Source organism: Halichondria panicea, chromosome 8 (genome assembly GCF_963675165.1).
Source record: "Halichondria panicea chromosome 8, odHalPani1.1, whole genome shotgun sequence".
Classification (NCBI taxonomy): Eukaryota; Metazoa; Porifera; class Demospongiae; order Suberitida; family Halichondriidae; genus Halichondria; species Halichondria panicea.
This window is the reverse complement of record NC_087384.1, coordinates 3886030-3913405: the sequence shown is the minus strand read 5'-3', so window position 1 is coordinate 3913405 and position 27376 is coordinate 3886030. Positions and strand designations below refer to the sequence as shown.

At 41.2% G+C, this 27376-nt stretch overlaps 1 protein-coding gene across 2 annotated transcripts in view; it reads left to right on the top strand.

The window, feature by feature from the left end:
• LOC135340002 (synaptic vesicle 2-related protein-like) overlaps positions 1 to 25266 on the top strand; it is a 52587-nt gene extending 27321 nt beyond the window's left edge. For both annotated transcript variants that reach the window (XM_064536282.1, XM_064536283.1), the window contains exons 3-17: positions 5948 to 6046; positions 6236 to 6307; positions 11978 to 12129; positions 15693 to 15756; positions 15805 to 15936; positions 16002 to 16106; positions 16154 to 16214; positions 19182 to 19306; positions 19357 to 19511; positions 24144 to 24223; positions 24281 to 24367; positions 24463 to 24574; positions 24624 to 24795; positions 24902 to 25015; positions 25112 to 25266. In XM_064536282.1, the coding sequence (XP_064392352.1) occupies positions 5948 to 6046; positions 6236 to 6307; positions 11978 to 12129; positions 15693 to 15756; positions 15805 to 15936; positions 16002 to 16106; positions 16154 to 16214; positions 19182 to 19306; positions 19357 to 19511; positions 24144 to 24223; positions 24281 to 24367; positions 24463 to 24574; positions 24624 to 24795; positions 24902 to 25015; positions 25112 to 25150 (1569 nt within the window). In that variant the 3' untranslated portion in view covers positions 25151 to 25266. The remainder of the gene's footprint in view (positions 1 to 5947; positions 6047 to 6235; positions 6308 to 11977; positions 12130 to 15692; positions 15757 to 15804; positions 15937 to 16001; positions 16107 to 16153; positions 16215 to 19181; positions 19307 to 19356; positions 19512 to 24143; positions 24224 to 24280; positions 24368 to 24462; positions 24575 to 24623; positions 24796 to 24901; positions 25016 to 25111) is intronic.
• Positions 25267 to 27376: the final 2110 nt, after the last annotated feature.

Sequence of the window (27376 nt, the reverse complement as noted above, 5' to 3'; positions counted from 1 at the left end):
ATTCTGTTCACTTTTGCGTCGTTCACTTCGTCTTATTTCTTAGTACTCAGTATAGGCTATTACTCTTGTGAGAGTGGCCCAGGTAAAAGTAAAAAAAACACCCTTGGTGCACCTACAGCACAAATTCTTTCGGTACGATCTCTCAGTTGGACTAAAATCCTTCTCTTCTCTTAGCCAGTTTCTCTCGCATAGGTCTCTTCGAGTAGAAGTCTCTCAGGTAAGTCTCAGTCTCTCAGTTTATCTTACAAAAATCAAAAGTAAAACAACATCAATTCCACAGTACAGTCTTTCTCAACACAGTCTTTTTCAGTAGGGTCTCTCTCAGTATGTCTCTCAGTAAGTCTCTCTCTCGATTCACCTCTCTCAATTTATCGCGGCTACCCACATTTTTGAACCTTTAGCTGTCACGTAGCTTAGCTACGACTGAGGGAGAGCTTAAATAATTGTCTTAAAACTATATTATTTATAATAGGCTACTTCAAACAAAATGTACACAATTACAAGACAATGCAGTGCTTGCTCATGAATTATTCATTTTTATGCCTCGAGGCGTAGCCACATGAGGGATACGGTAAAGCTGACTGTGTGTGTGGGTGTGTGTGTGTCTGTTCCAGCTGTAACTGCTCAATGGTTACAATGCGACGAAAACTAACAGCTACTAGCCACGTTCTCTTGGATTTTGATTTGTGGATTAGCAAACTAAATCTTGATCTGCCCACTCACTGGGTAACAATTAACGTTGTAGGTGAACATGTATAGATAGATGATAGATAATACTTATATATAATTATCTGTTTATATCATGCTCGTCAGTTGTTTTAATACAAATAAAACTGTGTACGTGGATGTCATGTGCATGAACGAACCCTTAAATATAAATAATGTTGCTGATAACAATATAGACAAATTTATTCCTTGTAGACAATCTATACATGTACAACATGTTTTATGAAGTTCAGTACCACACAGTACGTACTGCACCAGTACAGTACTATAAAGCTACAGTGAGAACATGCATACACATTATATCCCGTTGCTATTATAGGTTGTTGCCAAGTGCAATATGCAGCATAATGCACTGCTGAAAGCAAAGTCATAATGCACTAACCACAAAACGCCCCTCTGGCATTAGACAGACAATTAAATTACAAATAAATATCATGAGAAATAACAAGTATGTAAGTCCAGCCATGCAGGAATGTTTAGCACTGCTGGAGTTTCTTCTTTGCGACCATGCAGGTTTTAAAGTTGTCCAAGGCTCATTTTGTGGAAGATTCTGTGTTCTTAGAGACCTACTTCTCAACCTCGTGATGCATGTCAATTCTGCTTCACCATAGCACTAGAAGCAGCTCGTTTTGCTGGGGGCATAAGCTTTTTTTGCAGCAGTGTAGAGGTGAGCTTCTTTGGCTTGGTTGTGAGGCCGAGGGTAGACCACTGGGGAGAGGCTGTTCGAGCACAGTTACACTGAGTAGTGGGGTGGGGCTGTTTCTTCGCAGCAGTAGTAAGTGGGGTGGGGTTGTTTTGCAGTGGTTTCAGCGTTGGAACTCCAACAATTTTGTGTCAAGCCATTCGTCGGTCATGCCAATCTTATACGCTGCATATACTGGCGTCTAGAGGAGAAAAGAGATGGAGCTGTGTCTAGAGTTGTGTTTGTCATCTTTTTGTGCAGTTTATATTGTAAAATGGCTGAGCGGTGGGATAAAGATTCTCCGCTTAGTGGTTGTAGTCAGGGTTCTGTGGCAACATTGTGGCCGACTTTAGCGAGAAGTGAAGCAATCAGGTAGCTCGTTATGCCTTATTGTTTGGAATCCGCCCCTTGAGCAAATTATTCCATGGTTTTTACAGTAGCAGCCAATATAAATACCCGTTCCGTTTACGTAGTACGTCCGTAGTACTCTGGTACGTTGCAAAATAAACGCTAAAAGTACGGTCAAGATACGCTACGTACCGTTGCGTTTTTTTTCTAAGCAGTTAAATTTTTTCTTCGGCTACACCCATGCAGCTCTGCACGCAGCTAGCTAGCTACTTTTAGATATTATAGCTAGCTAGCTAGCGTTTTCTAACCTTGTAGAACAGAGATAGAACTCATATAGAGACTATAGAGACTTCAGACATCCTTTGTAATGAGAAAGTTGAAGAAGAACCTGTGAATGGTGCGTTGTATGTCTTTGTTGTAGATCTAGAGCTATAGGCTTACAGCTAGACATAGCCATAGCATAGCTAAGTAACTAGTCTAGCTACGACAGTCGAAATGACTAGGATTGTCTCTTTGTTCGTTTCTAAATGTTTTCTACAAAACGTACTTGCAACGTGCAACGGTAATTAGCAACGGTACGGTAAATTCAACGCTTTTAATACGTTGTCAAAACGGAAACGTTACGAACGTACGTAAACGGAGGGGGTACTTTATCTTGACCGCTACTGTAGTTGGGGTCGTGGCAGTGGCCAGCCATAACGAAGACAGAGTGCATCTCTAAATGCTGCGCCCTTGTGTAGGGAGAAACCGTGGTCATCAATAGGTATAGAACTGAAAGCCACGATGAAGTACCTTTTTCTTTGGCCAGGTCAAATAGCGTTTTGACTGTGGAGACAGTTGGTTGTAAACTGTCTCTGCTTGTTAGTCCTGAAGTGAACGATTAGAATGCCTTACAGATTCTCTGATTTGAATCACTTGGAAGTGTGCAGTTGTTTGTTTGATCTTGAGCGATGATGTCGACAACTAGGGGAATGTGATTTTTATAGACGCCTCATTTGCATATTATGATGCAGTTACCAGATTAGAAATTCCTATTCTTCCTTAGACAGACAGGGAGAGCCAGTAGGTCTCTCATTTCCCTTGAACACGCTGTTAAGGCAGGAAGTAGGAGGTGGTGTTGGACGGTGTCCTCCAGCGGTTGCAGCAGATCAGCAATGTCAGGAATTGTACGTGACAGGAAGGACCAACGACTGGAAAGACCATGACCATAGGCACAGTAGGCTACGTAGGGTTGTGATTGGGCAATATCAGCTAGTAATTTTATCTCCTCTAACCACTTTCTCACTATACTTGTCACGTATTCAGCAGTGTGGTGTCTGGGGCCAATTGCAGGACGTCGGTGTCGCGTGCCCCCTGTGGTGATGCTTACACTTGTTCCAGCAAAATGTTCTCTTGACTCCTCTTCACGGTCGGCCTTTACAACAAGGAATGATTTTGCCATATCCTGTGCCATGTTTCTAGAAGTACACTATCCCCGAAATTTTTCAGGTGCCTACTCCAGTCGCGTCATCAGCATACCAAACTTGTTTCACATTTGGGGCATCCTGTTGAAGCTTAATCAGTGGTTTAACCGCAAGGGCATACATGGCCATAGCCAAGGGGTCACCCTGTGTTGTACCTTCAGAAGAAGGGATCTCCCTATCGCCACAGATAATATATCTGATTGGAGCCCTGTACGTATATATTCAAGATGATCTGGTGCAGAGGTGGGCAGATGGATTCTAGATTTAGTTTCTATTCTTTTAATGTGTCTATCCTGTTGGGATCACTAGCCTCCAACCTTGTGTAGCCTCAAGACTAGGCCGTTCGTTGTCTAAAAAAACGCCGTCAAGTTCCAATATATGTACATAATGACGTTGTCCTTGGTGTATATAACAGCCACTATTCTGAATCTTTGTATATACACTGTACTGATTATGATGAACATTTCAACAGTTTGGGAGGTGAAACGGTTATTACTTTGTGTAAATGCCACGAAATATGCTGACTATGCATATAATATTACTGTATACTATGTTGCGATAATAATGCGTTCTCCTGTTCTCCGCGTTCTCCTGGTTCTCCTGTTCTCAGGGTTCTCATGGTTCTCCTGTTCTCAGGGTTCTCATGGTTCTTCTGTTCTCAGGGTTCTCATGGTTCTCCTGTTCTTCGCGTTCTCATGGTTCTCCGCGTTCTCATGGTTCTCCACGTTCTCATGGTTCTCCTGTTCTCAGGGTTCTCCACATTCTCATAATTCTCCGCGTTCTCATAGTTTTATTGTTCTCAGGGTTCTCCTCGTTCTCATGGTTCTTCTGTTCTCAGCATTCTCATGGTTCTTCTGTTGTCATATAGTTCTCCTGTTCTCTGCGTTCTCCTGTTCTCATGGTTCTCATGGTTCTCCACGTTCTCATGGTTCTCCGCGTTCTCATGGTTCTCCGCGTTCTCATGGTTCTTCTGTTCTCCTGTTCTCACGGTTCTCCTATTCTCAGGGTTCTCATGGTTCTCCTGGTTCTCCGCGTTCTCTTGTTCATCTGTTCTCATGGCTATCTGAGAACGTAAAGAACAAAAGAACGAGGAGAACCCAGAGAACAAGAAAACCGTGAAAACGCAGAGAACGTGGAGAACCCAGAAAACAGGATAATGAAGAGAACCATGAGAACGTGAAGAACAGGAGAACCATGAGAACACAGAGAACCGTGAGAACGAGGAGAACCATGAGAACGCAGAGAACAGGAGAACCCAGAGAACAAGAAAAACGCAGAGAACGTGGAGAACCCGGAAAACAGGAGAACCATGAGAACGCGGAGAACCATGAGAACACGAAGAACAGGAGAACCATGAGAACACAGAGAACGTGGAGAATAAAAGAACTATGAGAACCATGAGAACAAGAAAATCCTGAGAATAAGAGAACGTGGGAACCATGAGAACATGGAGAACCGTGAGAACAAGAGAACCATGAGAACCATGAGAACGTGGAGAACCCTGAGAACAGGAGAACCATAAGAACATGGAGAACCGTGAGAACAGGAGAACCAAGAGAACACGGATAATCATGAGAACACGGAGAACAGGAGAACCATGAGAACGCGGAGAACCTGAAGAACCATGAGAACCATGAGAACCATGAGAACCCTGAGAACAGGAGAACCAAGAACACGGAGAACAGGAGAACCATGAGAACGCAGAGAACTATGAGAACACGGAGAACCGTGAGAACGTGGAAAACTATGAGAACGCTGAGAACCATGAGAACACAGAGAACGTGGAGAACCATGAGAACGCGGAGAACCATGAGAACGCTGAGAACAGGATAACTATGAGAACGCTGAGAATAGGAGAACTATGAGAACGCTGAGAACAGGAGAACCATGAGAACGAGGAGAACCCTGAGAACGCTGAGAACGTGGAGAACCATGAGAACTATGAGAACGCTGAGAACAGGAGAACTATGAGAACGCTAGAACAGGAGAACCATGAGAACGAGGAGAACAGGAGAACGTGGAGAACCATGAGAACTATGAGAACGTGGAGAACCATGAGAACGCGGAGAAGGAGAACGCATTATTATCGCAACATAATAATTATACATTAATAATTATTATAATTATGCATAGTCAGCATATTTCGTGACATTAAATTTTACACAAAGTAATAACTGTTGAAACAGTCATTTGGTAATATCAAGGGTGTATAAATGAAGAGAGGGCATGGAACTCAGTATCTAGTACACGTAGCTAGCAAAGTTCAAACGTGGGCGGAGGAATGTGTGAATTGTCATGAAGTGTGCTAAAAATAAAAATTTTAGCATTCATGCACAATCGTGCACCCATTTGAACTCTGCTCATTTGCTGTTGCATGCCCTCTCTTCTTTTATTATAATAATTATATATATGTACGCCCTTGGTAGTATCATTTATCCGCTTGCAACAACTTGTGACTGTACGAAACATTGAAGTGTACTAGCTAACAATAAAATAGTAGGTACTGTTCCTATGATCAAACGGTCAAGGTCTTCAGCAGGGTCGGATCGCGTTTGTTGGTAATGACCAGACACCTCAGATTTTGTTTATCTAAGAGTAACGTTTTAATACTCTCCAACAGTTAGCCATCCTGTTGTCATCCAGAGAATACTCAGTGACAGACATGGCAGCGTTTGACATTATAGCTTGAGGTTCTGTGTTTAATTCAAATGCCTTACTTTCAATGCAGTTGGCAGATGCCATGGAGCTAATGCTGCTGTCTGTTCTCTCTCCCAACGTAAAGTGTCTGTGGGACCTTTCAGACAGCGAGGAAGCTTCTATTACTTCTGTAAGTTACTTTTCTATTGGCACACTGACTTGATATTCCCCCAAAACATTGCCGAGTCTTGTAACTGACAGTTACGTAGCTTGCTTGTGATTTTATTCGTTATCAATAGATTTGGTCATGATTATACATGTACGTGTAGATCGATTCATGTGGCTGGACTATCCCAATATTGGGTTTCTCTTATTCCAGGTGGTATTTGTTGGATTTTTCTTTGGGGCATTCGTGTGGGGAGCAGTATGTGATGTCATTGGAAGGAAGATGGTTGGTTATCCAAATTTTAAGTAGTTTGTCATGCAGAGGTGTACATTTTCATGGTTGATTCTGGTCATCCCTTTAGGTCCCTCATAGTTACGACTATAATATAATTATTGTAATTATGTCAGGAAAAGAACCCTAGCTTCATTATGCAATAGGCCATTCAGTAATAGCTGTACCATGGATATCAAGGATGTATTGGATTTGTACTACCGAAGGCAGTTTTATGTATTCCCCGACCAATTCCAGTGCATCCAGACGATCAGCTACTACTCGGCACTATATGCATGGGACCGGCAGTTTCGGCCCCCAAATATATTCAGGGGCTGACGCTTGACAGTAGATCTTGAAGCAAAACGTGTCACCTATCTCGAGCATAATTGGATGACTTTATAGGGAGAAAATACAGAGGAGTGCATCATCAAACCAGAGTCGTATCTACACTGCAGTAGGGATTTAGCCTAAAACGAGGCAGTTTGCTCCGATTTAGCTTTAGCTCGCGTTCATATATGGAGAAATGCACTCTGTTCTCTATACCAAAAATTCCATCGGCCTGAGGCTGTGGCGCATATACCAGGTATCACTGGTTTCAGATCCTGTGGGCCCTATATGAAAAGTATGCCGCTGAAAACATCACAACCAAAGAAATGCTCTCCATTCATCAGCATTGCAGCAGACAAGGTCCTCTTTCAGTGTGACAATATGGCAGTAGTCGCAAAACGGTTTTGCAGGGACGGACTGATGATGCATTTGCTCAGTTTGTGTCACTCTCTATTACTCGATCTATGCTTTGATCTTTCATCATAATTATTAATGCAACCCGAACCTGATAATTGGTAGAACTGATGGCGGTTGGTGCCCTGTAGCAGCCCTCCTGCAATACATCGCAATTTGCAGTGTACATTCAGGACCCCTGTTTATTTATGCCGACGGGAAGTTCCTGACGAAACAGAGCTTTGTTCCACGCATCATGGGAAGCCTTATCAGCACTCGGTTTGAATAATACTCACTACGCTGGAGCAGTGCCTTCCTGACGTACATTCGTACTCGTACCAGCTTTTATAGCAATGTTGGCAAAAACGCCTACCACGGCCGGACTAGATCTACGTCTTATTCATTTTAATCACACTTATTTTGTTGGAGGGATGGTACCGTATGGACTCACGTTGTTATTATAACTATAAACTGAGTTAGCTAATGCTTAACATGCTAGCAGTGTGATTCTCAGTCAGTCAGGGTAGTGTGACGTTTAACCAATAGGGAGAGGGATTGAAAACGGAAGTTACCTCGAATTATATCCACGTTACGCTAGGGTTTAATCAAGGCTGTGTATCTAACGTTGGTAAAATCTAGTACCTTGACTTGTCTGCTAGATTATACTACATTTGTACAAAAACTTGCATGCACTTCCAACTGACACGTGAGACCATAATGGGACACAGTACACCGATGAGTTGCACAGTCTTAGCTATATTAGAAGCATTCTAGGTACATAAAGATCTCATAGCGTGTTTTGTGCCTCTAGCTCTCTTCACAAAAGTCAAAAATGTATTTTTTCTTTTCCAACTGATGCTCACCATTAGGGGGCATGAGAATGACGTTTAGGGGGGCTCTGAATATCTTGTAGTGATCATAATTCATGAAACATTGTTTCCCGCGTGTTGAGCAACCGTAACACGGATTGACATCAAGGCTCTCTGGTGCCATGCTGCAAATTCAATGTAAAATGTCACCTGACGCTACTTCCATTTCCAATCCCTCTCCCTATTCAATCTATGGTTTAACTAACCTCGAGGCTCAGCTGCTTTAAGTGACTCGAGGCTAGGCTTTTGCCTTGCATGATGTTGTGTATTTGAGTCTAGTCTTAGCTTAGCTTTCCTCCCCAACATTTTAATATTTTGACAAGCTTAGCCCTAGAGAGCATATTTAACAATATTATGTAGACCATAATTATGTAGACCATAGATTAAATGGCGTTTAAACGTGCTGGTTAAACAGAGTTAATCAGGGAGACTCCCCATACCCTCATGTAATCCTGCACATGCATACTACTGTTTTTTGTTTTTTTGTCGGCACTGCTCTCCCATCGTCCTAACGTTTTCATCATTGAATCTTCAATGTTCGCTTTTTGTGATAAGGAATGCCAAATACACAACATCTTGTGGCATGTGCTGTTTTGCCACACACAGATATTGGTAACTTGTGCTATGAACACCTAGACGCAATTAGAAGCTGTTATCTTACAACTGAGTACTATAGTAGTAAACACTCTTTTGATCCTGCCATGCATGCTGTGCACATTGTGTGTGTGTGTGCTTTGCACTTGACAAACCACATTTACTTTAAATTCTTTCCACACATTTTGTTTCGGTAGTCTTCTTTAAGAGACTTAAAGGGTGGAGGGAGGGCTTCAGGCTGACCACAGCTGACCACACATTTGTACCCTGGAGTATCCTGAGAGTTTCAATGGCTATTGGAGAATTGGTGCATGAGACATGCAATGTGGACTAGAATCACATCAAAGTCAGCAAAGAAGTCTGGAGTCTTATAGCTCCTCATATGTAACGTTCTGGAGCTCAACCAACCACCACGATGCAGACTGCAAAAAAGAATAAGACTATGCCGGATTTTGCAGCCGTCAAAGAGCAACACGTCGATCGACTCCTACAGATGCTCAAGAGCTTCCTTAGTCCCAGTGTTGACCGTTCGACGTCAGCTCTTCATTGATAAAATGTATCTAAACCATGCCCATGGACCCGTGGAAGCTTAGCCATATTATTGGAGAGCACCTTCCGTGTTTCTACCGTCGCTTTGAGTGTTAGTACCGTCAAGCATGTTTGCTTACTTTCTTGAACAAATGAAAAACAACTGTGCATGCCTGGGGCTGTATGCTATTATTCTACAGCTGTTGACCAATGAGATCCATTAGTGGTGACCGTAAGTGTGGTATGATCATAGATAAAGGAAAGAGGGATTGGAAACGGAAGCACCCTCAAAGTACAATCCGTGTTTCCCCGCGATTTAATCGAGGCTGTGTTCTACACAAGGAATAAATAATTATAGTAGCAAGACTAGAATCAGTACAGTAGTGTCTGTGAGCGCTGTTAGAGGTGCTGTATTGGAGGACCTTCGGATGCAAGTCCAAAGACCACAATTACTGTCTTGTGTCTTTGGATGAGTTCCAGAGGGGCCAGCCAATCGTAATCCAGCCAAATGTATAACAAGTAGAAACTTTCCTGATGCATTTACGCTAACAGAGATTGATACTAGATAACCAACTGCTTCTTTTGGCTTTTTGCTTCTAGCCCCGTTCTTGCACATGCTACTGATTCCGTAACAAAATTAATGGTTCTAAGCAAAACTTTTGTTCCCATCGTTTGCAGCCCATAAAATTTGGAGGGCAGTTAGACCAATAGCGTGCATAACAAAAAAACAGGCTGTGATCGCAAAAATTTATGAAGCTAGAGCATGCCAAAAATCCTACATGTTCATAGATCTAGCAGTCTGGTTTTAAAATAAATCTGCAATCAATACAAAGTAAGGCAACCTTTAAACACAAGGATTATAGGTCATGAAATGAGCCAGTTCAGAGCTAACGTTTACAAACAGAAAGGGGGGGCGGGGCTGAAGACAGAGAGGAGAGTTGCAGTAGTACACAGTGCATTCTCGTCATTGGTATGGCCTTACTTCCTTAGCAGAGACACTGATGGAGACTTGGAGGAGTCCGCAGAAAAAAATTTAACAACATGAAGATAGACTGTTTAGACATGAAAACTCAATAACTTTGTTCCATCATAACGTTTTTGTGCATCTCATCCCAAGCTACAAAAGATATCATAATTATTATAGTCTTACTCGATCTAAATCCAAAATATTAAAGAAACCTTCCACTACAGCCACACTGATTTTAGTGGGTGCTATTCTCAGGTTGGATTATCTTCATGCCTCCTTATCTTGACTGGCTGGAAACGACTGCATTACACTTCCATATTATCCTTTACCTTCAAACTGTTCGAAGTTGTAGTTATTGGCGCTGTCATCCACAAAATGCTGTTAAACAGACAGCTACAGATCACCCATTTTGGCACAGATTGATAAATGACGTAATGATGAATGTATATTTAATTATTTCACGTAGAAATTGGACCTTGGCCATCCGACTGGAGTTCTTGCATAAGTGCATGTGGTATAATTTTTGTAACATTACATCACACTAGCACATTAAAATTGCTGAGTCAGGCAAGTGTTTTTACTCTGACTTGTAAATGTTTGTACTAGCTAGTTTATTCAGAGAAGACTGAAAATAGGAGTGAATATTCCCAGTATTAATGAACTGTTTGAAGTGGCTTTCCCCGCTTGCCCGCTCATTTTGTGTTGCTGCAAGCTAATGAGAGTCATATGGACATCAGAATCTGTCTTAGCTACAGACATCCAGTCCTGTGTGACTAATACCGGTTATTGTTTAGTAGTAGTAGCTCACAAAACTTAAGGATGTTAATTACTTTAGCTTCAGCTAGCTAGCTAGCTGTGGTGCAAAGGCCTTTCTACAATGTAGATCGATTTTCTCCTAGCTTAACGCAAATCGATTCTATTGGAAAAAACTTGGTTTTGAATGACTAAAAAATTCAATGTGTTACGTAACCGTTCACGTGACAGGTATACTCCCGCTCTAAACATTGAAATGCAAGAACTCTGAAAACCGCTGTATGCGGAGAGTAACATGACTTCCTGTATGTGTCACAAGCTTGGAATTTACACTGACCAATCCAAGTGTAGGTGATGTCAAAAAAGTAGATCGATTACATCACCCACACTTGGAGTGTGCAAATTCCAAGCCCATGAAAGTCACGTTACTCTCTGCATAATTATATCCGATACTCTCTCTCTATTATAATAATTATATGCTTGCTAGTCGGCAGCCAATGTGCAAGTTCTAGCTTCTTAGCTTTTATTCGACAAAGAAACTTCTACTAAAATCTGCAACTATAAAACTAATAACTGATCGTGTGAAGGCAGCGCCATAGCACCCAGATGAGTAGATTCACTTGTCACAAACAAACAAACTAGAGCACTGAAGTGCAAACCCTCAGCTGGTGACATGATTATAAAGAAACGATCGAGAGGCAATACAGAGCATGTAGTATGTATACAGCAACTCAGAGAAAAACTAAAGACGTAAAAGAGCATGAAAGTTGTTGCTACACTGTGGAGAGTCAGCAAAGAAGCCTCCCGAGACAACAAACCAGTCACAATTCTAGCTTTGTACTTCAGTGACCCTTTTCCATTGTTCCTGGTACAGGATCACTTCAGCTGTAAATGCGTAGAACATTAAAAGGCCAACTTGTTGTGTGCAGGCTATCCATGCTGTAAACGCAGCGCTATGGAATCCAGGTGAGTAGATTCATATGTCACAAACAAGACGACTACTATACCCGCTGGCCGCAGCACGGCCTCAGGTAACAAACCAAACGACTACTATACCTGTGGCCGCTCACGCGTCTCGGGTAATAAGTAGGTTTTTACATCATGCTCTCGTGCTGTACTGCTAATACTATGCCCCTCGAGTTGTAGTACTAGCTGCACATCCCTTGCATGAGTAATAACGTACATGTATACGTATATCCTGTATAGATATTACTTTTCAGTGACGTGTTCATACAATTATTTTTGTTGCAGGGATTGCTGGTGGTCAATGTATTTGTTCTAGTTTTTGGGGTACTGAGTGCTATTCCTATCACGTCGGACCCGTCTGCAAAGTATCCTGCATATCCATGGCTTTTGTTGTGTCGTGCTGGTGTCGGCTTTGGAGCTGGTGGCACTGGCCAAGCGTGAGTACATAAGGCATTTACGAAGTAGTTTGTGTATACTGTTACAGTATTTGTTTTCAGTTTGCCTATTCTCGTAGCTTTTTAGCACTTTTCATGTATTTTCTCTTATGTAAATTATATCTCTGCAGGGAAGAATCACATCTGAAAACTGACTGCAGCTTTTTTTATACTCAAAATCCCGGAAGCGACTAATCCGGTAATTAAAGCCAACATGCTCGTTTAAGTGATAGAGGGGTCTTTGAGACGCATGCATTAGCCATGATTAGACTCAATAAGTTTCTCGGGAAACTTACCTGGGATAGAAAGCAAAACGGATTGTTTCTGAGCTCTACATAGACTTCATTGTAAAACATCACGTGAACCACTTCCGTTGCCAATCCCCTTCTACTCTATAATTATATCTATGCTGCAACAGCCTTCAATGTGAGTCAAACTAGCCATAAACTCGAGAAAGAAACTTTAGTTTGCTAATCCACGAATCAAAATTCAAGAGAACGTGGCTAGAGAAGCTGTTAGTTTTCGTCGCGTTGAGTAGTTACAGACACACACACACAGCCAGCTTTACCGTATCCCTCATGCGGCTACGCCTCGAGGCATAATTAGTAGTCCCTTGGTTTGTTTGTAGTCTCGAATTCCAGCCTCTTTTGAAGTTGGGGAGGGCGTGGCTAGACTAGTTTTTTTGTTTTTGTAACGAGTATATCTACTCACCTGGATGCCATGATAGCGCTGCGTTTGCAGCATATATGCCTGCCTTCACACAACAATATCTTGCTTTAAGTGGCAGATTTCGATGTTAAAGCTTCGTTGTCTATAAAAGCTAGCAAAAGCTAATGAACTTGCATGTGGCAGCTAGCACTACCTAGCACTACACGCAGCCTTTATTCGAGATACCCTACGTATATTTACAGCTGAGTTGATCCCTTACCAAGAACAATGGAAAAGGGTAACTACAATAGAAAGCTAGAATTGTGACTGGTTTGTTGTCCCTGGCCGGCCCTATTACTAGATGGGCGTGGCCCGCCTCCAAAAGAGAGACAGGTTGCAACCCTATCTAGCGTTCGTTCTGCTGCATCACGTACTAACTATGAATATCATTAATATTAGCTGTGCCTCTAGTTTGCTGCAGAGAAGGGGAGGAGCTGGGAAGCCAACAAATGCATTACGTAAGGTCTATACAATCTGATTGGTGCTAATGCATTTTGCATTCAGGAATGCAAACTGCTTTTGTAACGTAAGCAGTCTGCAATCTGATTAATGCTGCATGTTTTTTTGCAGCAGAACAAATGTTAGATAGGGCTGCAACCCGTCTCCCTTTTGGCACGCCCATCTACCCTGTTACATGCTGTTAGCTGACTCTGGGATCCATGCAGGAGCCATACTTCACCGAGACTCCAGGCTAGTCCACAGTGCATATATCTATGTGCCACTAAACCCTGTTCTCAAATGTTTCGGTATGCTTCCTGTCTGGTTTAGTTTTTAATTGTTCCTGGCAGTTAAGTCGTACATGATAACATGATAACATGATAACATCACACATACACTGTATTATATCACTCTTCTGGTTTCTTTGTAATCATGTCACCAGCCGAGAGTTTGCACTTTAGTGCTCTAGTTCGTTTGTTTGTCGTGAGTATCCACATGGTTAACAGGATGGTTCTCTCCCTCCCACGCTTACAATGAGAACCGGCTGGAATTCGAGACTAGCCTTGACTACATATTTGCAGCTGAAGTGTTCTGTACCTCAATACAATCAAAGTAGAATTGTGACTGTGTTGGTTTGTTGACTGACTCTGGATCCTATACTCCAGCCTGGCAGGAGCCATACTGTTCTAGTTCTAAGTCTACTGTGATCCCATGCAGTCTTCCACAGTGCATGTCTCATGCGTGTACGTTGTTAGTTTAGTTTTATTGCTCTTGAGTTGCTGTGCTAGTCATATACATGCTACATGCACTGCATTATAATTATATCACTCCTCTTCTTTATTTCATGTCACCATGCAGCCGAGGGTTTGCACTTTAGTGCTCTAGTATAAATATATAATAACAAGGATGAGAAGCTACTGTATAGCCATGGTTGATAATAGTCTCTGCATGGAGATGGAAGAAAACAAGGATCTGCAAAGTTATGAACACATGCTGCCATTATCAACATCTCTATTCGACGACCTAACCAAAAAAGCATTGGAACAAGATCCATAAAAATATGTGAAAAATAGACCCATAGGTGCATGCCAACTATCCCGAATTTTCCGGGACTGTCCCAGATTTACATTGTAGCACCTCTGTTCCTTGCCCCGAAAGGAAACTGCTATTCACCTCAGATATCCAAGGTTTCTGTGGGCCAATAAGGCTTATCAAGCCTTGGGACTACTGCACAGAACAGTAACAGGTTTACACAAGAGAACTTAGCTATAGCTCGATAAATGGGCGGGGCTCACTTGCTTGCGCAATTAATAATGTGCAGTGAACTAGTGAAACCACATTGAGAGCTGAGCAGAGATGCTACTGGGGCATCCTGTAAGGAATTGTTGTCTTTGTACTGAGAATCAGAGTCATGTCCTTAATTTCCAAAAATTCGCTTCCTTCTTTGGCGATCAGCCGGCCCCCATGTTTTGTTCCTGAAATTTGGCTGGGAAGTTGGCAATGAGTAGATGTATAGACTGTACTTCCGTTCCATATGCATGTCAACGTGCGCATGGGTGGACGGATGTATATGCCTAAACCTCTTATGGTCAATGATCATTATGTCCGACAAATTGCCCCCAAAATGTTGACTGTATGTATTAGTTATTGCATGAGCACGCTACGGCCCTCGACCACATATTGCACGAGTGATTATGCAATAACTGATTTGTTACGTGGGAGAAGCAGAGATTCATGCATTCTGCATTCCTTTTTTTGATACCATAAAAATAATAGTGAGTTGTAGGAACAATATAAAAAGAGATCATTCCAACTTTCGTCTAAGCTTTCTGGCTGTGCAAATAATTATATGGCATATTGCATGGTGGTAACTTGTTAGCTTTGATGTACCTGGCTTCACATTTGCACTGTGGTTTCTTTGATCTTTTGCTCAAACATGCAAACAAGGGAATGAACATCACCCTATCAGCAATGTGCTACAGGAAAAATGATCAGCAAAAAATGTAACGTACATACATGTATGAATGACATTGGAATGAATAATTATGCTCTCGCCCGATTTGTTGTCTCTACGCTTTTTGTTGTTTCTCCCGGTCACATTGCAAATGCTTTTGTGGGTCTTAGGTATAATAATTATGGTTGAGGTTTATGGCATTGTACATGCAAGCATGAGTACGTTTCTAACTACAAATTGCGAGTGTTCAAAGCACCATAATATTATGGTGCTTAAATGCCTTAATTTGTTTAGTGTGCAACTCGTAACTTGTAAAGTGCACTTGGGAAAACACAATATGTGTGTACAGTTACATTCTACAATTAAACTTAGCTATAGATGTCGAGCTATCTAACTACAGAACTCTTGCCTGTTAGAACTACTAATTATAATTTCTTCAATGTTTTTATTTCATATGTGTATATAGGGTAACTTACTACGCTGAGTTTCTGCCAAAGCGATTCCGTGGTGTTTGTATCACACTTCAAGAGGTAAGGTCGTTTGCTTGGATGGGTAATGCTATGAAGTCATTATTGTAGATGTGGTGGGCACTTGGCAGTATCCTTGGTGCTGGCCTTGCTGTTGCTGTAATGGTTCCCGGAGGTTTAGGCTGGCATTGGTATTTGGGACTGTCCACAATTCCCTTGTTTATTGCTGTTTCTCTGTTCGTGGTAAGTGGCCTTAATATTATCGATTTATCTGTATCTACATGCATGTATAATTATGTACTCTGTAGTTCATTCCAGAATCAGCACGATTTTATATTGTGAAAGGAAAGTATGCTAAGGCAGAGAAGGTTATTAAACTGATCGCTCGCTACAACTGTAAACAGCCACTTCAGGTATTATTATGTTCCATGATACTCTTTTGTCTACTAACATAATTTAGGGAGTGCTAGTGTCTTTTGAGGAGAAAGAAAGAAGAGAAGGTTGTCATAACAGTGAGCCAGGTTTGTCCTATACAGTGCAACCCAAAGAGAGTAGGGTGCACATTTTTTACGTTTTGTGGCATATCTTCTAAAGTAAAAGTGATATGATCTATTTGAGTGCAGGTACTGAAACTTCAACTATTGGCGCTTCCGTTGGACCACTACCTGTTGCATCATCAATATAAAATGGCTGTCTGAAGATGTGTACCTCTGAAAATCCGTTAGGAATAGAAGTAGCTTATTTCTTTGATTTAAGATCTAAAATTTGTTGTGTATGCACTTGAGTACATTGTTCAACTTTTAAGCTTCAACGGCTTCTCTTCTTTGCTAGAGCGGGCTCAATTGCCACGTCCCTGTGACATATCATTGCCAACGTCACTATTTTTGACAAGAAGGGCTGCTCTAGCAAAGAAGAGACTTGTCTAGCTCTTGTAAGTTAGTACAAATGAATATTGTAGTACATGCTCCTCAAAAATCAGACCTTAACTAGCATAAAATCGTATTCCTAACATATTTGCCACCAAAAAACAACAAAATGCAGTATTCCCAGACTTCCGTTGAAGCTCAAAAGATGAGCAATAATTATACTCAAGTTCATACATAACAAATTTCAGATTAACTCAATGAAATAAGATACTTTTATTCCTAACTTATTTTTGGAAGTGCACATCTCCAGACAGCCATTTTATATTGATGATGTCATAAGATGTTACAGGTAGTGGTCCAATGGTAGTTGAACTTTCAGTACGTACCTGCACTCAAATAATTTTTTATATCATAATTAATTATCACCTAACAACTTTAAAAGATATGCAACAAACTGAAAAATTTGTAAAAAAAAAAAAATCTACTCTGGTTGTTGCACTGTACGTGCTGGATTTAGAGGGGACAAAGCTTATGCATGCACAAAAGCTGGGCCAGAGATCATTTGTGGTAACATTCAGCTATTGTGTGGATATAAGATTACTTATAGTGGGCTATCGTGTATTCATTTCTGCTATTTCTGCGAATGAGAGTAAAATCGCAAGAATTAGTACTATTGGCCACCCTCTTGTTTAATGTATTCAGATCGACATTTCGCAAATAATTATACCAGAATAATGCAAACAAATCTACCTGCGAAAATATGGTAGTTAAGACAGCAAACTTCTTTACGGCTTTTTACAAAGTAGCTGCCATCTCAATTAATTTTTATTATGCCTCAGTGCGCATGCGCAAGCGAGGTATACGGTGTGTGTTTATGCCTCAGTGCGCATGCGCAAGCGAGGTATACAGTGTGTGTGTGTGTAGACTGCTACAGCTACTCAAGGATCAATGAACTGCAAGTTTCTAGTATTAGTGGGTTTGCAAAGTATTGCTTCGTTCTCGAGTTATGCGTTTACTTGTCCACAGAGTGTAACTATACACTGTCATTAGTACTTCAAGTTAGCTCAGCACTAGCTATTGGTAGCTGCAAGAGGTAGAAGAGAGCTGCAAATCTCTACTGTACTGATGCAGCAGCCGACTTTGTACATTTGGCATCCTTTTTAGCAACAATCATAATCAATCATTTCTCACTCTTCGAGTTTCCTGTGATTCTGCCTGCATGCAGCAAAATTAATGCAAAAATGTAGGCTCCAAACAAACATTTCCTGGACAAACAAATTGAGGGGTGTATATACCATATTAGCAGTTGCTTTTTGCGCATGCTCATTATGATCATGCTGAAGAGCTCCACCCACAACACTGCAAAACAATGTTGATCGTAGCGATAGACAGACAGCATAGTGCAAAAAAACTGAATTCTGTTCATGATTTAAGCTTACAAGCGATAGCTTCAGGTATATATAGCCCCATATTAGCAGTTGCTTTCTGCGCATGCTCAATATGATCATGCTGAAGAGCTCCACCCACAACACTGCAACAATGTTGATCGTAGCGATAGACTGACAGCATAGTGCAAAAAACTAATTCTGTTCATGATTTAAGCTTTCAAGCGATAGCTTCAGTATTAATTTTTATATCATTTTTGAGCTTCTTTGGACTCTATTATCCCAGCTCAGGAGCAACAACCTTGTAAATAGCAATTTCCGGGCGGGACACAGGACAGTGCCTCGATCCAAATCCCAGACTGTCCCGGGAGTTCCGGGACAGTTGGCATCTATGATATTTATCACGTGTGTATTCTAGCATCAGCACTCGCGGTGCTTTAGTAATTTTATGCCTGTGTCGAATTGCCAAATCCTGGGGGGGGGGGGGGGTTACCCGTTTATGTGAAGCAGGCAGACTTTGCAGAAAGTCCAGTGTCACGGTAAATCTTGTTGTATTTTAGGAACATTGCCTTGGCCCCCAGCTAGGCCGTACCTAGCCTCGATTCCAGGCTGATTAAAATACGGCCTGGTAAGTATTGCATGGTGATAGTGTGCATGCGTTAGTTTATTCTCCATGTAGAATCTGGGGAATCCCCTTTTTTCTTTCTCTCATCTATTTTGTATCTATGTACATCAGCTTAGCTTTCTATTGCGCATGCGTTGTTCCAGAAGGCTTTCACACTAGTCTGAAGCCAGAAGAGGCTCTCATCATCTACCTCTATGACGGTTGTATGATCAGGATGTCTTACCTTGGAACTGTACAGGCTATATGGGAAGTGTATAGTGCCTCACACTGCTACTTGCGAAGACAACCCGGCTATAGGACCATCCTAGACGTAGATGAGAGCCTCTTCTGTCTTAAAACTAGTGTTCAAGCCTTGTAGACCAACACAATAGTCGTCATAGCCACAGCTTCACAGAACTCAGTCATAGAGATAAAGTAAGTAAACAGACTAATTTCCGGTGTAGTTTACTAAAGTTTTACGTTCGTGGTACGATTACCCATAATTATTCTGGGTATTTTAAGCGCATGCGAACTATCACCCCGTACCAGGCCGTATTTTAATCGGCCTTGAATCAGGCTAGGCCGTACCATTTGTAATCTTGTTTGATGTGCCCATTTCTGCTATAACCATAGTGCTTGTGAGGTACTCTGAAGGTGATGTTGTGATAGGTGAAACCAGTGAAACTCTTCAGCAGAATGAAGAAGATCACCCTTTATTGGACGACCATGATCAAAGTGATTCTGAAACTACAGAAATTGTATGTAAATTGAAATGACAGTATAATTATTATAATACATGCATATGCAGAAGGACAATGTAGCTGTTAACTTCAGCACAAAAAGGCGGGTGCAATTGGTTACAGCATCACTGTGCACAAGCGTGAAGTCATTTCTGTTGAAAAACCTAACTCTCATGTTTTTAAATGAGATGTGGAAAACCACAGTGCTGCTTTTCTTTCTATGGTAGGTGTACAGTTTTGTAGTGTGGTGGTTCTGATGAGCATTATGCATTGTTATGCCTCGGTGCGCATTGCGCAAGTAAGGTATAATAATTATGGTAGTGTGTTAGTGTGTGTGTCTCCATGTCTGTGTAGACGTGCAGTAAGAGTTTCTATAGGTCATGTTTTCTTGGATTTTTATTTGTGGATTAGCAAAATAATATACTCAAGTTATGCCTAGTTTTGCTGACTTGGGATGCCATTGCAGCCTTTTCAGAGGAGTGCGTAGTAAAACTTGTCCATGGAGTGTTGCTCCTCTACTTAGTAGTTAATTAGCTCTGCGCTGGAACGCTAGCTATTGGTAGCTGAAAAGAAAGCTGCAATTAATACTGTACTGATGCTTTGATCATTTCCCACTCCTTGGAGTTTCCCTGTGATTACCAAAATGTTCATCAAATTTTAGTGACATCTGTGTGTAGCTAGTAGCTTTATGTTTTGTTACTTTGACACAAGGCATCAGCACCCGTGGTGCTTTCATAATTAACACAAGGCTGTACCGCGGCCAGCGGCTTTGTTTGCTTGTTGAGGCATGTGGACGGCCAAGAGTTATTGGGGCGAGTAGTACAGAGACATGCGGTTGTCTGTCCGTGTTAAATTTAGTCCGATCACTAATTAATATTGAATATTATGTAACGATAAATTTATTTTGTACAAGAGAAACAGCTCAACATTCCCTACGAGAAATTGAGCTCCATGTCAAAGAAAATATCTGCTGGCAAGGCTAAGGGAAGTTCGACAGCAAGCAGGAGCTAATGAAACTGCGGATCAAAGAGAACAGAGGTTGGCAAGGCGAACGAAACAACGTTGACAACCAGGAGCTAATGAAACGACAGATCAAGAGAGCGGAGGTTGGCAGGCAGGCAGGCAGGCTAATGATCACACTGTCCTTTTCAACATTACTATTCACGATACAATTTCGCTAAGGCTCGCACCACACAATGCTTTCAGCGTTCACCTAGTAGTCTTTACCCGAGGCACGTGGGCCGCCACAGGTTATTGGGGCGAGCTCTGAGGCTCGTCCCATTGTAACGAGTATAGTACAAAGAGGTTCATTGTTTATCACTTCCGGCTGTCTAGTGTGATGTGTATAGTGTTAGATCTACCTTAATGTTACTATTATAGACGGGTAGTGATTTTAGCGTTTTCAGATTTTTATCTGTTTTTAGGGTACTATAATTTTGGCGGATTTGTAGCAAATTCATTACCACAATAATATCTCAAAAGATGTGTTTTAATGGTTGAATGGAAAGTTTGGAGTCAGATACAGATGAAGAAAGGGCTAGCTTGCTTAGCATACTCTCAAAAGTACAACAGAATTTTATTTTTATTTTTTATTTAGATTGTTTTAATTGCGTTTTATTATTAGCGCGTACTTAATTTAGCGTTAATTACAAATTCGCTAAAATTCGCTAAAATTAGTATCCGTTTATATAGTAGTAGTAGCAGTACGAGGTGGCTACGCAAGAGCATCGTTTGCTGCCTTAAAGCACCCCTGACGGGAGCCCAACCCACATCCGTTACAGACATACGTATACCGTAATTTACTGATTAAACGCCCGGGCGTATATTTTAGATCGAAGTCTTTAGAGGGGGCGTTTAAATGAGGACGGCGTTTAATCCAGGAGGGCGTTTATTGTTATGTCTCCTCCAAAACTTTGCACAGCAGCAGTTAATTATTGTGCTCTTCTTGGGCTGCTGTCTCAGTTTTTTCTCAGCTTAAATTTAAGTCATAGGAGTGCCTTCTGTGTCGATATCTCTCTCTCTCTCTGCCATCGATGCATCATAAAAAAGTATTTTATTCTATGCTGCCACGCTTGCAACTGGGTTCCACGTGCTATTTCAGCTCCACCCACAGTGCCACGCCCCATACATGGGCGTTTATTGACAAAGACAGAGCTTTTATCCTGGGCGTTTAAACGAGATGGGCGTTTATTCAAGGAGGACGTTTAATATGGTATAATTATATACAAATTATAATAATTATATCCATGTTGGCCAGAATCGGATAGGTAGCACGATTATTCGCATCCCTTCCCGCTCGGTAATAACATCATTGCACCTCTTCTCTGCGTTTAAACGAAATGGGCGTTTATTCAAGGAGGGCGTTTAATAAAGTAAATACGGTATAATTATATACAAATTATAATCCATGTTGGCCAGAATCAGATAGGTAGCACGATTATTCGCATCCCTTCCCGCTCGGTAATAACATCATTGCACCTCTTCTCTAATACTTAAACATAACGAGGGTCATCACCACACGCTAAGACTCCCGGCTTCTTTGCTGACTTTTTAGTCCACAATGGCATGTCTCATACACACCGTTCTCAAAAGTTTCACCAGCTCCTGTTATTGGGGGAGCCGCCCCAAGCGAGTACTGCAGAGAAGCTCAGCGGCGTGTTCATCTGTAGCTTGGAAGCTTTTTAGCATGACATTTGCACGCTTTTTAGCGAGTCGATCTGTTTGTCTCACATGTCCAGCTTTTTAGTGTGACGTCACTGCATTTACTAATAGTATTTATACAAGCAATTACATGAGCAAGACATTAATGTTTCTACTGGAAGAAACTGATACACTACTGGAGTTGGAGCTAATGAGACAGAAGCTCGTCTGTCGTCAAAACATTCGAATAAGAGGAAAAGAGTATAATTATATTGCTGTTAAGAGACCAACAAGTGCCATGGTACAAACACAGCGCTATCGCATCCAGGTGAGCACTCAGAATACACAGAACAACAGACAGACAGACTGACTGACCGACTATAGTATACTCCGTGGCGCGCCCAAGACAATAAATGCTATAGCAGCAAGTATAATTACTAGAGGAATTCTGGAAGCATTGTGTGTTAGCTATTATTCATATATAACAAGACCACAATGACAAGATTATAAAGAACCTAAAACACATACTTTTACTAGCCTCGTTCCCAGGCCTTACTTTTTCTTGCTGTTGTCATTGTTGTGCCTCAAGGCGTAGCCGCCATACGAGGGATACGGTAAAGCTGACTGTGTGTGTGTCTGTTCCAGCTGTAACTGCACAACGGTTGCAATGCGACGAAAACTAACAGCTTCTATAGGCTTCTAGCCACCTTCTCTTGGATTTTGTGATTCATGGATTAGCAAACTAAAGCTTCTTTCTCGAGTTATGGCTAGTTTGACTCACATTGAAGGCCTCCTTCAGAATCTTTCATAGCATCATCTGTTCGCACAAACTTTCTATTCAACTTATGAGTTAGCCTTGCACTAAAGCGCTAGCTACAAGAGTCAGAAAGAGCTGCTAAAGAAGCTAGCTATTTTAGTAGCCATTATTGAACTTGCAGACACACCCCTTATTCCTGGATGTAATGCGCATGCGTGCTCAATACCACGTGTAAGAGAATCCATTTTGAACCTCAGATCCTGGCAGAATCAATTTTATTCTTTGTTGAGGTCCTGGTAAGCCACAAACCAACCTTTTCTTTTTGGACTGCTTGTTATAGATACTACTTTCTGTGATTGAATTCTGCTTATCAGACTACTGACTATGCCTTTAACAAAGGTTTGCTCCCACTGTTTGGCTCCAGGACGATCAGTATGCACTACTAGCTGTGGACACCCCTTTCTTGTGAAACAATTAAAGCACATTTTACCTCTTCCTAATACTTTTGAGCGAAAGCAAAAACATAGCGAGAGGCATTATAGCACGCAAGCGCACGCTTGTAACACTCGTTCATCCATAAATCATAAATAAAAGGTAGCAAAAAAGAATAGACAAATGAGGCAGCAAAGAAAGGAATGGGCGTACAACTAAGAAAAAGTAAGGCCTAGTTTGGGAAATCGCGTGATCCACAAGGATTTTTATGAACGTGGGCGATATGTAGCCCAGAAAGTAATTATACCACTAACACAAAAAATGAAATTAGTTTCACTTTGAATTCCTTGTTCATTATACTGTAAAATATCTGAGAGTAATAACAAAACAATATCTGAGAGTAATAAAGGCACCGCAGGTGCTGATGCCTCTGTGGAGGTGCCAAAGCTACATAACATAAAGCTACTAAGCTAGCTTTTATACACACATTGATTATAATTATAATTATCATTTTTAATTTTACTGCATGCAAAATCTGATTGGCACCGCCAACATTCCGGCAGAATTGCATTCCCTCTAGGACAAGTCTGTGCTCGAGAGACTATACCCTTCTCTAGGAAGCAGGACCCATCTCATAAACAGCAGGTCTTGCCCGACATCTCTTTACTCCAGAATTTAGCTTATATCTCCAGTTCAACTTGCTTTCTAGAGCTACTTTTAACTCTGCATGCAGTAGAAATTATTAACTCCCTATAGCTGTACGTTGTTTAAATAGATAAACAGATCTTTACGATGCAATGAACTCTGGTCAAAGCGCATGCGTGCAGTAGTTACAACTACAAGTAGATCTACTTCATATACAAACTCAAAGACCACGCATTGATTTGCCAGTAAAGTGAATTTTCCGGAGCAGGCCAATCGTGACGTCACTGTAAGTTAATTATTAATTAAATTCCTTATGCGCAACTGGTCTATTATTTTTGTGCATCACGTATGTATTTATGAGGCAGTATTCTGTTACCTCAGGTTTGGTGCTGCTTGGCTCTACTATGGTATCGTGCTTCTAACAACTCAATTTTTGCAGCACGATCCTCATTGTGGATATGGTATAATAATTATGCTCTGTTATAAGTACTGTAAAATAACGTACATCCACTGTGCAGTTTTGAATGAATCTAATATGACGTGTGAAGTTCTTACTCGAGATGACTACATTAGCATATTGTGGACTGGAGTCGCTGAAGTTCCTGGTAATGTTTGATGTTATAGTGTAAGCTCGCACATAATTATAATACCTACTTTAATAAGTTCAGTTCACAATAATTATCAAGCTTCCCCGTAATAGGTATTGTTGTTACAATGGTCTTAGTGGAACTGATTGGAAGGAAGCTCACAATGGTGGCTGAATTTTTGCTGACAATGGTTGGATTTTTGCTTCTTTTCGTATGTGGTGAAAGGTATATTATATACATACATAAGACGTAATTATAATAATGTGTCTTTCAGGATATTGCTGACTATATTCCTATTTATAATACGAGCATTTGCCACTGGTGTTTTTCAAGCAATCTTCGTGTACACGCCTGAGGTCTATCCAACTACTGTGAGAGCTTTTGCACTGGGAACCTGCTCAGCTGCTGCACGTATTGGAGCAATTATAACACCGTATACTGCACAGGTTAGCGATGCAGTGTATGTATGTATGTTTGGATGTATGTCACATGGTTTGCAAGCCTGGTCGGACCTTGAAGAACCGTTTTGTTATTATTATGTTTCTGTAACAGGTTCTAGTGGAACATAGCGATCTTGCAACGATATCTTTGTATGCTGGATCATGTCTAGTACTGGCAATATTGTCTTGTTTGCTACCCATTGAGACCAAAGGGAGATCACTCACAGTAAGTATGATGGGAGAAAATTAATAATTATGATAGTCGATAGTGATACAGTAGTTTATAAGCGTAACAAGTGTTTTACTGCACTTCCTTTTTCAGGATGGAGGTGCTGGGAAAAATGAAGTTGGAAAAAGATAAATAAATATTATTTAAGCCGCCCTAAAATCTGCTGCATGGTTATACAAGTAACATTAGCTAGCTACGTATGTTATGATGGAATCATGAAGCAGCTATCTTTACTTTTTAATGAAACATATTATTGCTAGTTACGCAACTAGAGCACTGAAGTGCTAACTCTCAGCAAATAGTCATAGTTATTACGAAAATCATGTACGTACATGATGATGTAATGGTAGTGATGGTGTACAGCCAGTATGTTTTACATAGACACAATAGCACCTATCAGTGATAGGATTGACGGTGCTGTTGTGTATTTTCAATTTCATGTTCAGACTGCTCTATTTCTGCACGGAAAGACCACTGGACAGATCTTATTTAGCTTTACCTTATAAGGTGACGGTAAAATCGTAAAAATGTGTACGCGCAGATACAGTGGAACCTCCATTAACGATCACCTCCGAAGAGCAACCACACGCTATATAACGGCCAAGAGGTAAAGCAACCGTATAACGAGCAGCTTTCTAGTCCTCAACTAGCTTTAGCAATGGAAAATAACCTCCCAGAACGGACATCTACACCCAGAAAATTATTGATGACTCGGCAATAATTTTCAGCAGCTGAGATAGCATTATTTTGCACACGTGAAAACCTGGCTGTAGCTTGTCTCTATAGCAGCAGTTAGAGGCCGATTAAAATACGTATTTTAATCGGCCTGGAATCGAGGCTAGCAAGCAGTTAGCAAATTCATTTGCAGCAAGAATGACACATAGAAAGCTGGCAATCAAAACCTCTCTATAACGGCCAAAAGGTTCCGTTTTATGAGGTTCCACTGTAATTGTAAAACGCAATGAATCCCCACTATGCAAATAAAATTTAATCACAAATTGAGCAGGATTTAGCAGAATTTAATACCAGTAAAATCAGCTACCTGTACCTTTTATAAGGTAAATGTGTATTTGTTATTGCCCAGCACGGGTGCTGCGGCCCTCGGGCGTTACGTTGCTCTTATTAATACTGTACCTGTACCTTTTATAACGTAAAATAATGTGTTTATTGCCCAGCACGGCCCTTGGGAGCATTGTGTTGCTCAGGTGCAACAATTATTATTATGTATAGCGTGAGGCACTTATATTTCATGGATTGGTATCTATAAAAGCATTTCTGTTTGCGGGTTTTTAAATCTTTGCACGTTATAGCAGTAATTAAAGACAATTTTTGTGGACTTAATTTTCGTGTAGGATTGCTAACCCACGAAATTCGCGAAAATTAAGCCCCTCGAAAATTTCGCGCTATACGGTATAATTATGGCATGTTTGCACGAGGGCACCTGCAATAACTTGTTCATAAATTGTACGTAAGGCATGAAGAATTTACTTAGTCATTAATTTACCATGATGCGGTTTCAGTACATTTTCCACATAAAATTTTGGTTACCTGCGCGTGCTCGTTCACAGGTGAAACCAGTCTTATTTTTATCCTGCTTTAGCGTCTCTGATTGGCTGATCAACATGCATGTTGTTGGCTACAGTACTAGCGCACACAGTACGACAGCTAGAGGTTGACGTTCAGAGAAAATACGTTGACAAAGCACATGGACTGACACAGCTATAAATAGAAGAGACACGCAGGGCCTCCTTACAATAGAACTAGAGCACTAAAGTGCAAACCCTCGGCTGGTGACATGATAATAAAGATAATGCAGTGCATGTAGCATGTATGACCAGCACAGAAACTCAATAGATAAACACTGGAGGCATGGCATGCTGAAACATTGAGTGGTACATGTCACATGTCACATGCACTGTGGACTGGGATCACAGCAAAGAAGCCTGGAGTCTTAGGCTTAGAGAGTCCTGCCAGGCTGGAGTCGAGTACGAGTATAATTTTATACAGTCACAATTTTAGCTTTTGGTACAGGATCACTTCAGTTGCAAATACGTAGTCAGCAGAGGTAGATAATTCTAGCTTTCTACTTTAGTGACCCTGTTCCATTGTTCTTGGTACAGGATCACTTCAGCTGTAAGTAACCTATGTGGAAAATCATAGGGTATCTCGAATAAAGGCCGCGTGTAGTTAGCAGCTGCCACAGCCAAGTTTAGACAAAGAAACTTTAACATCAAAATCTGCCACTATTTAAATCAAGATACTATTGTGTGAAGGCTATCCATGCTGCAAACGCAGCACTATGGCATCCAGGTGAGTCGTGACAAACAAACAAACAGACAAACTAGAGCACTTTAGCAC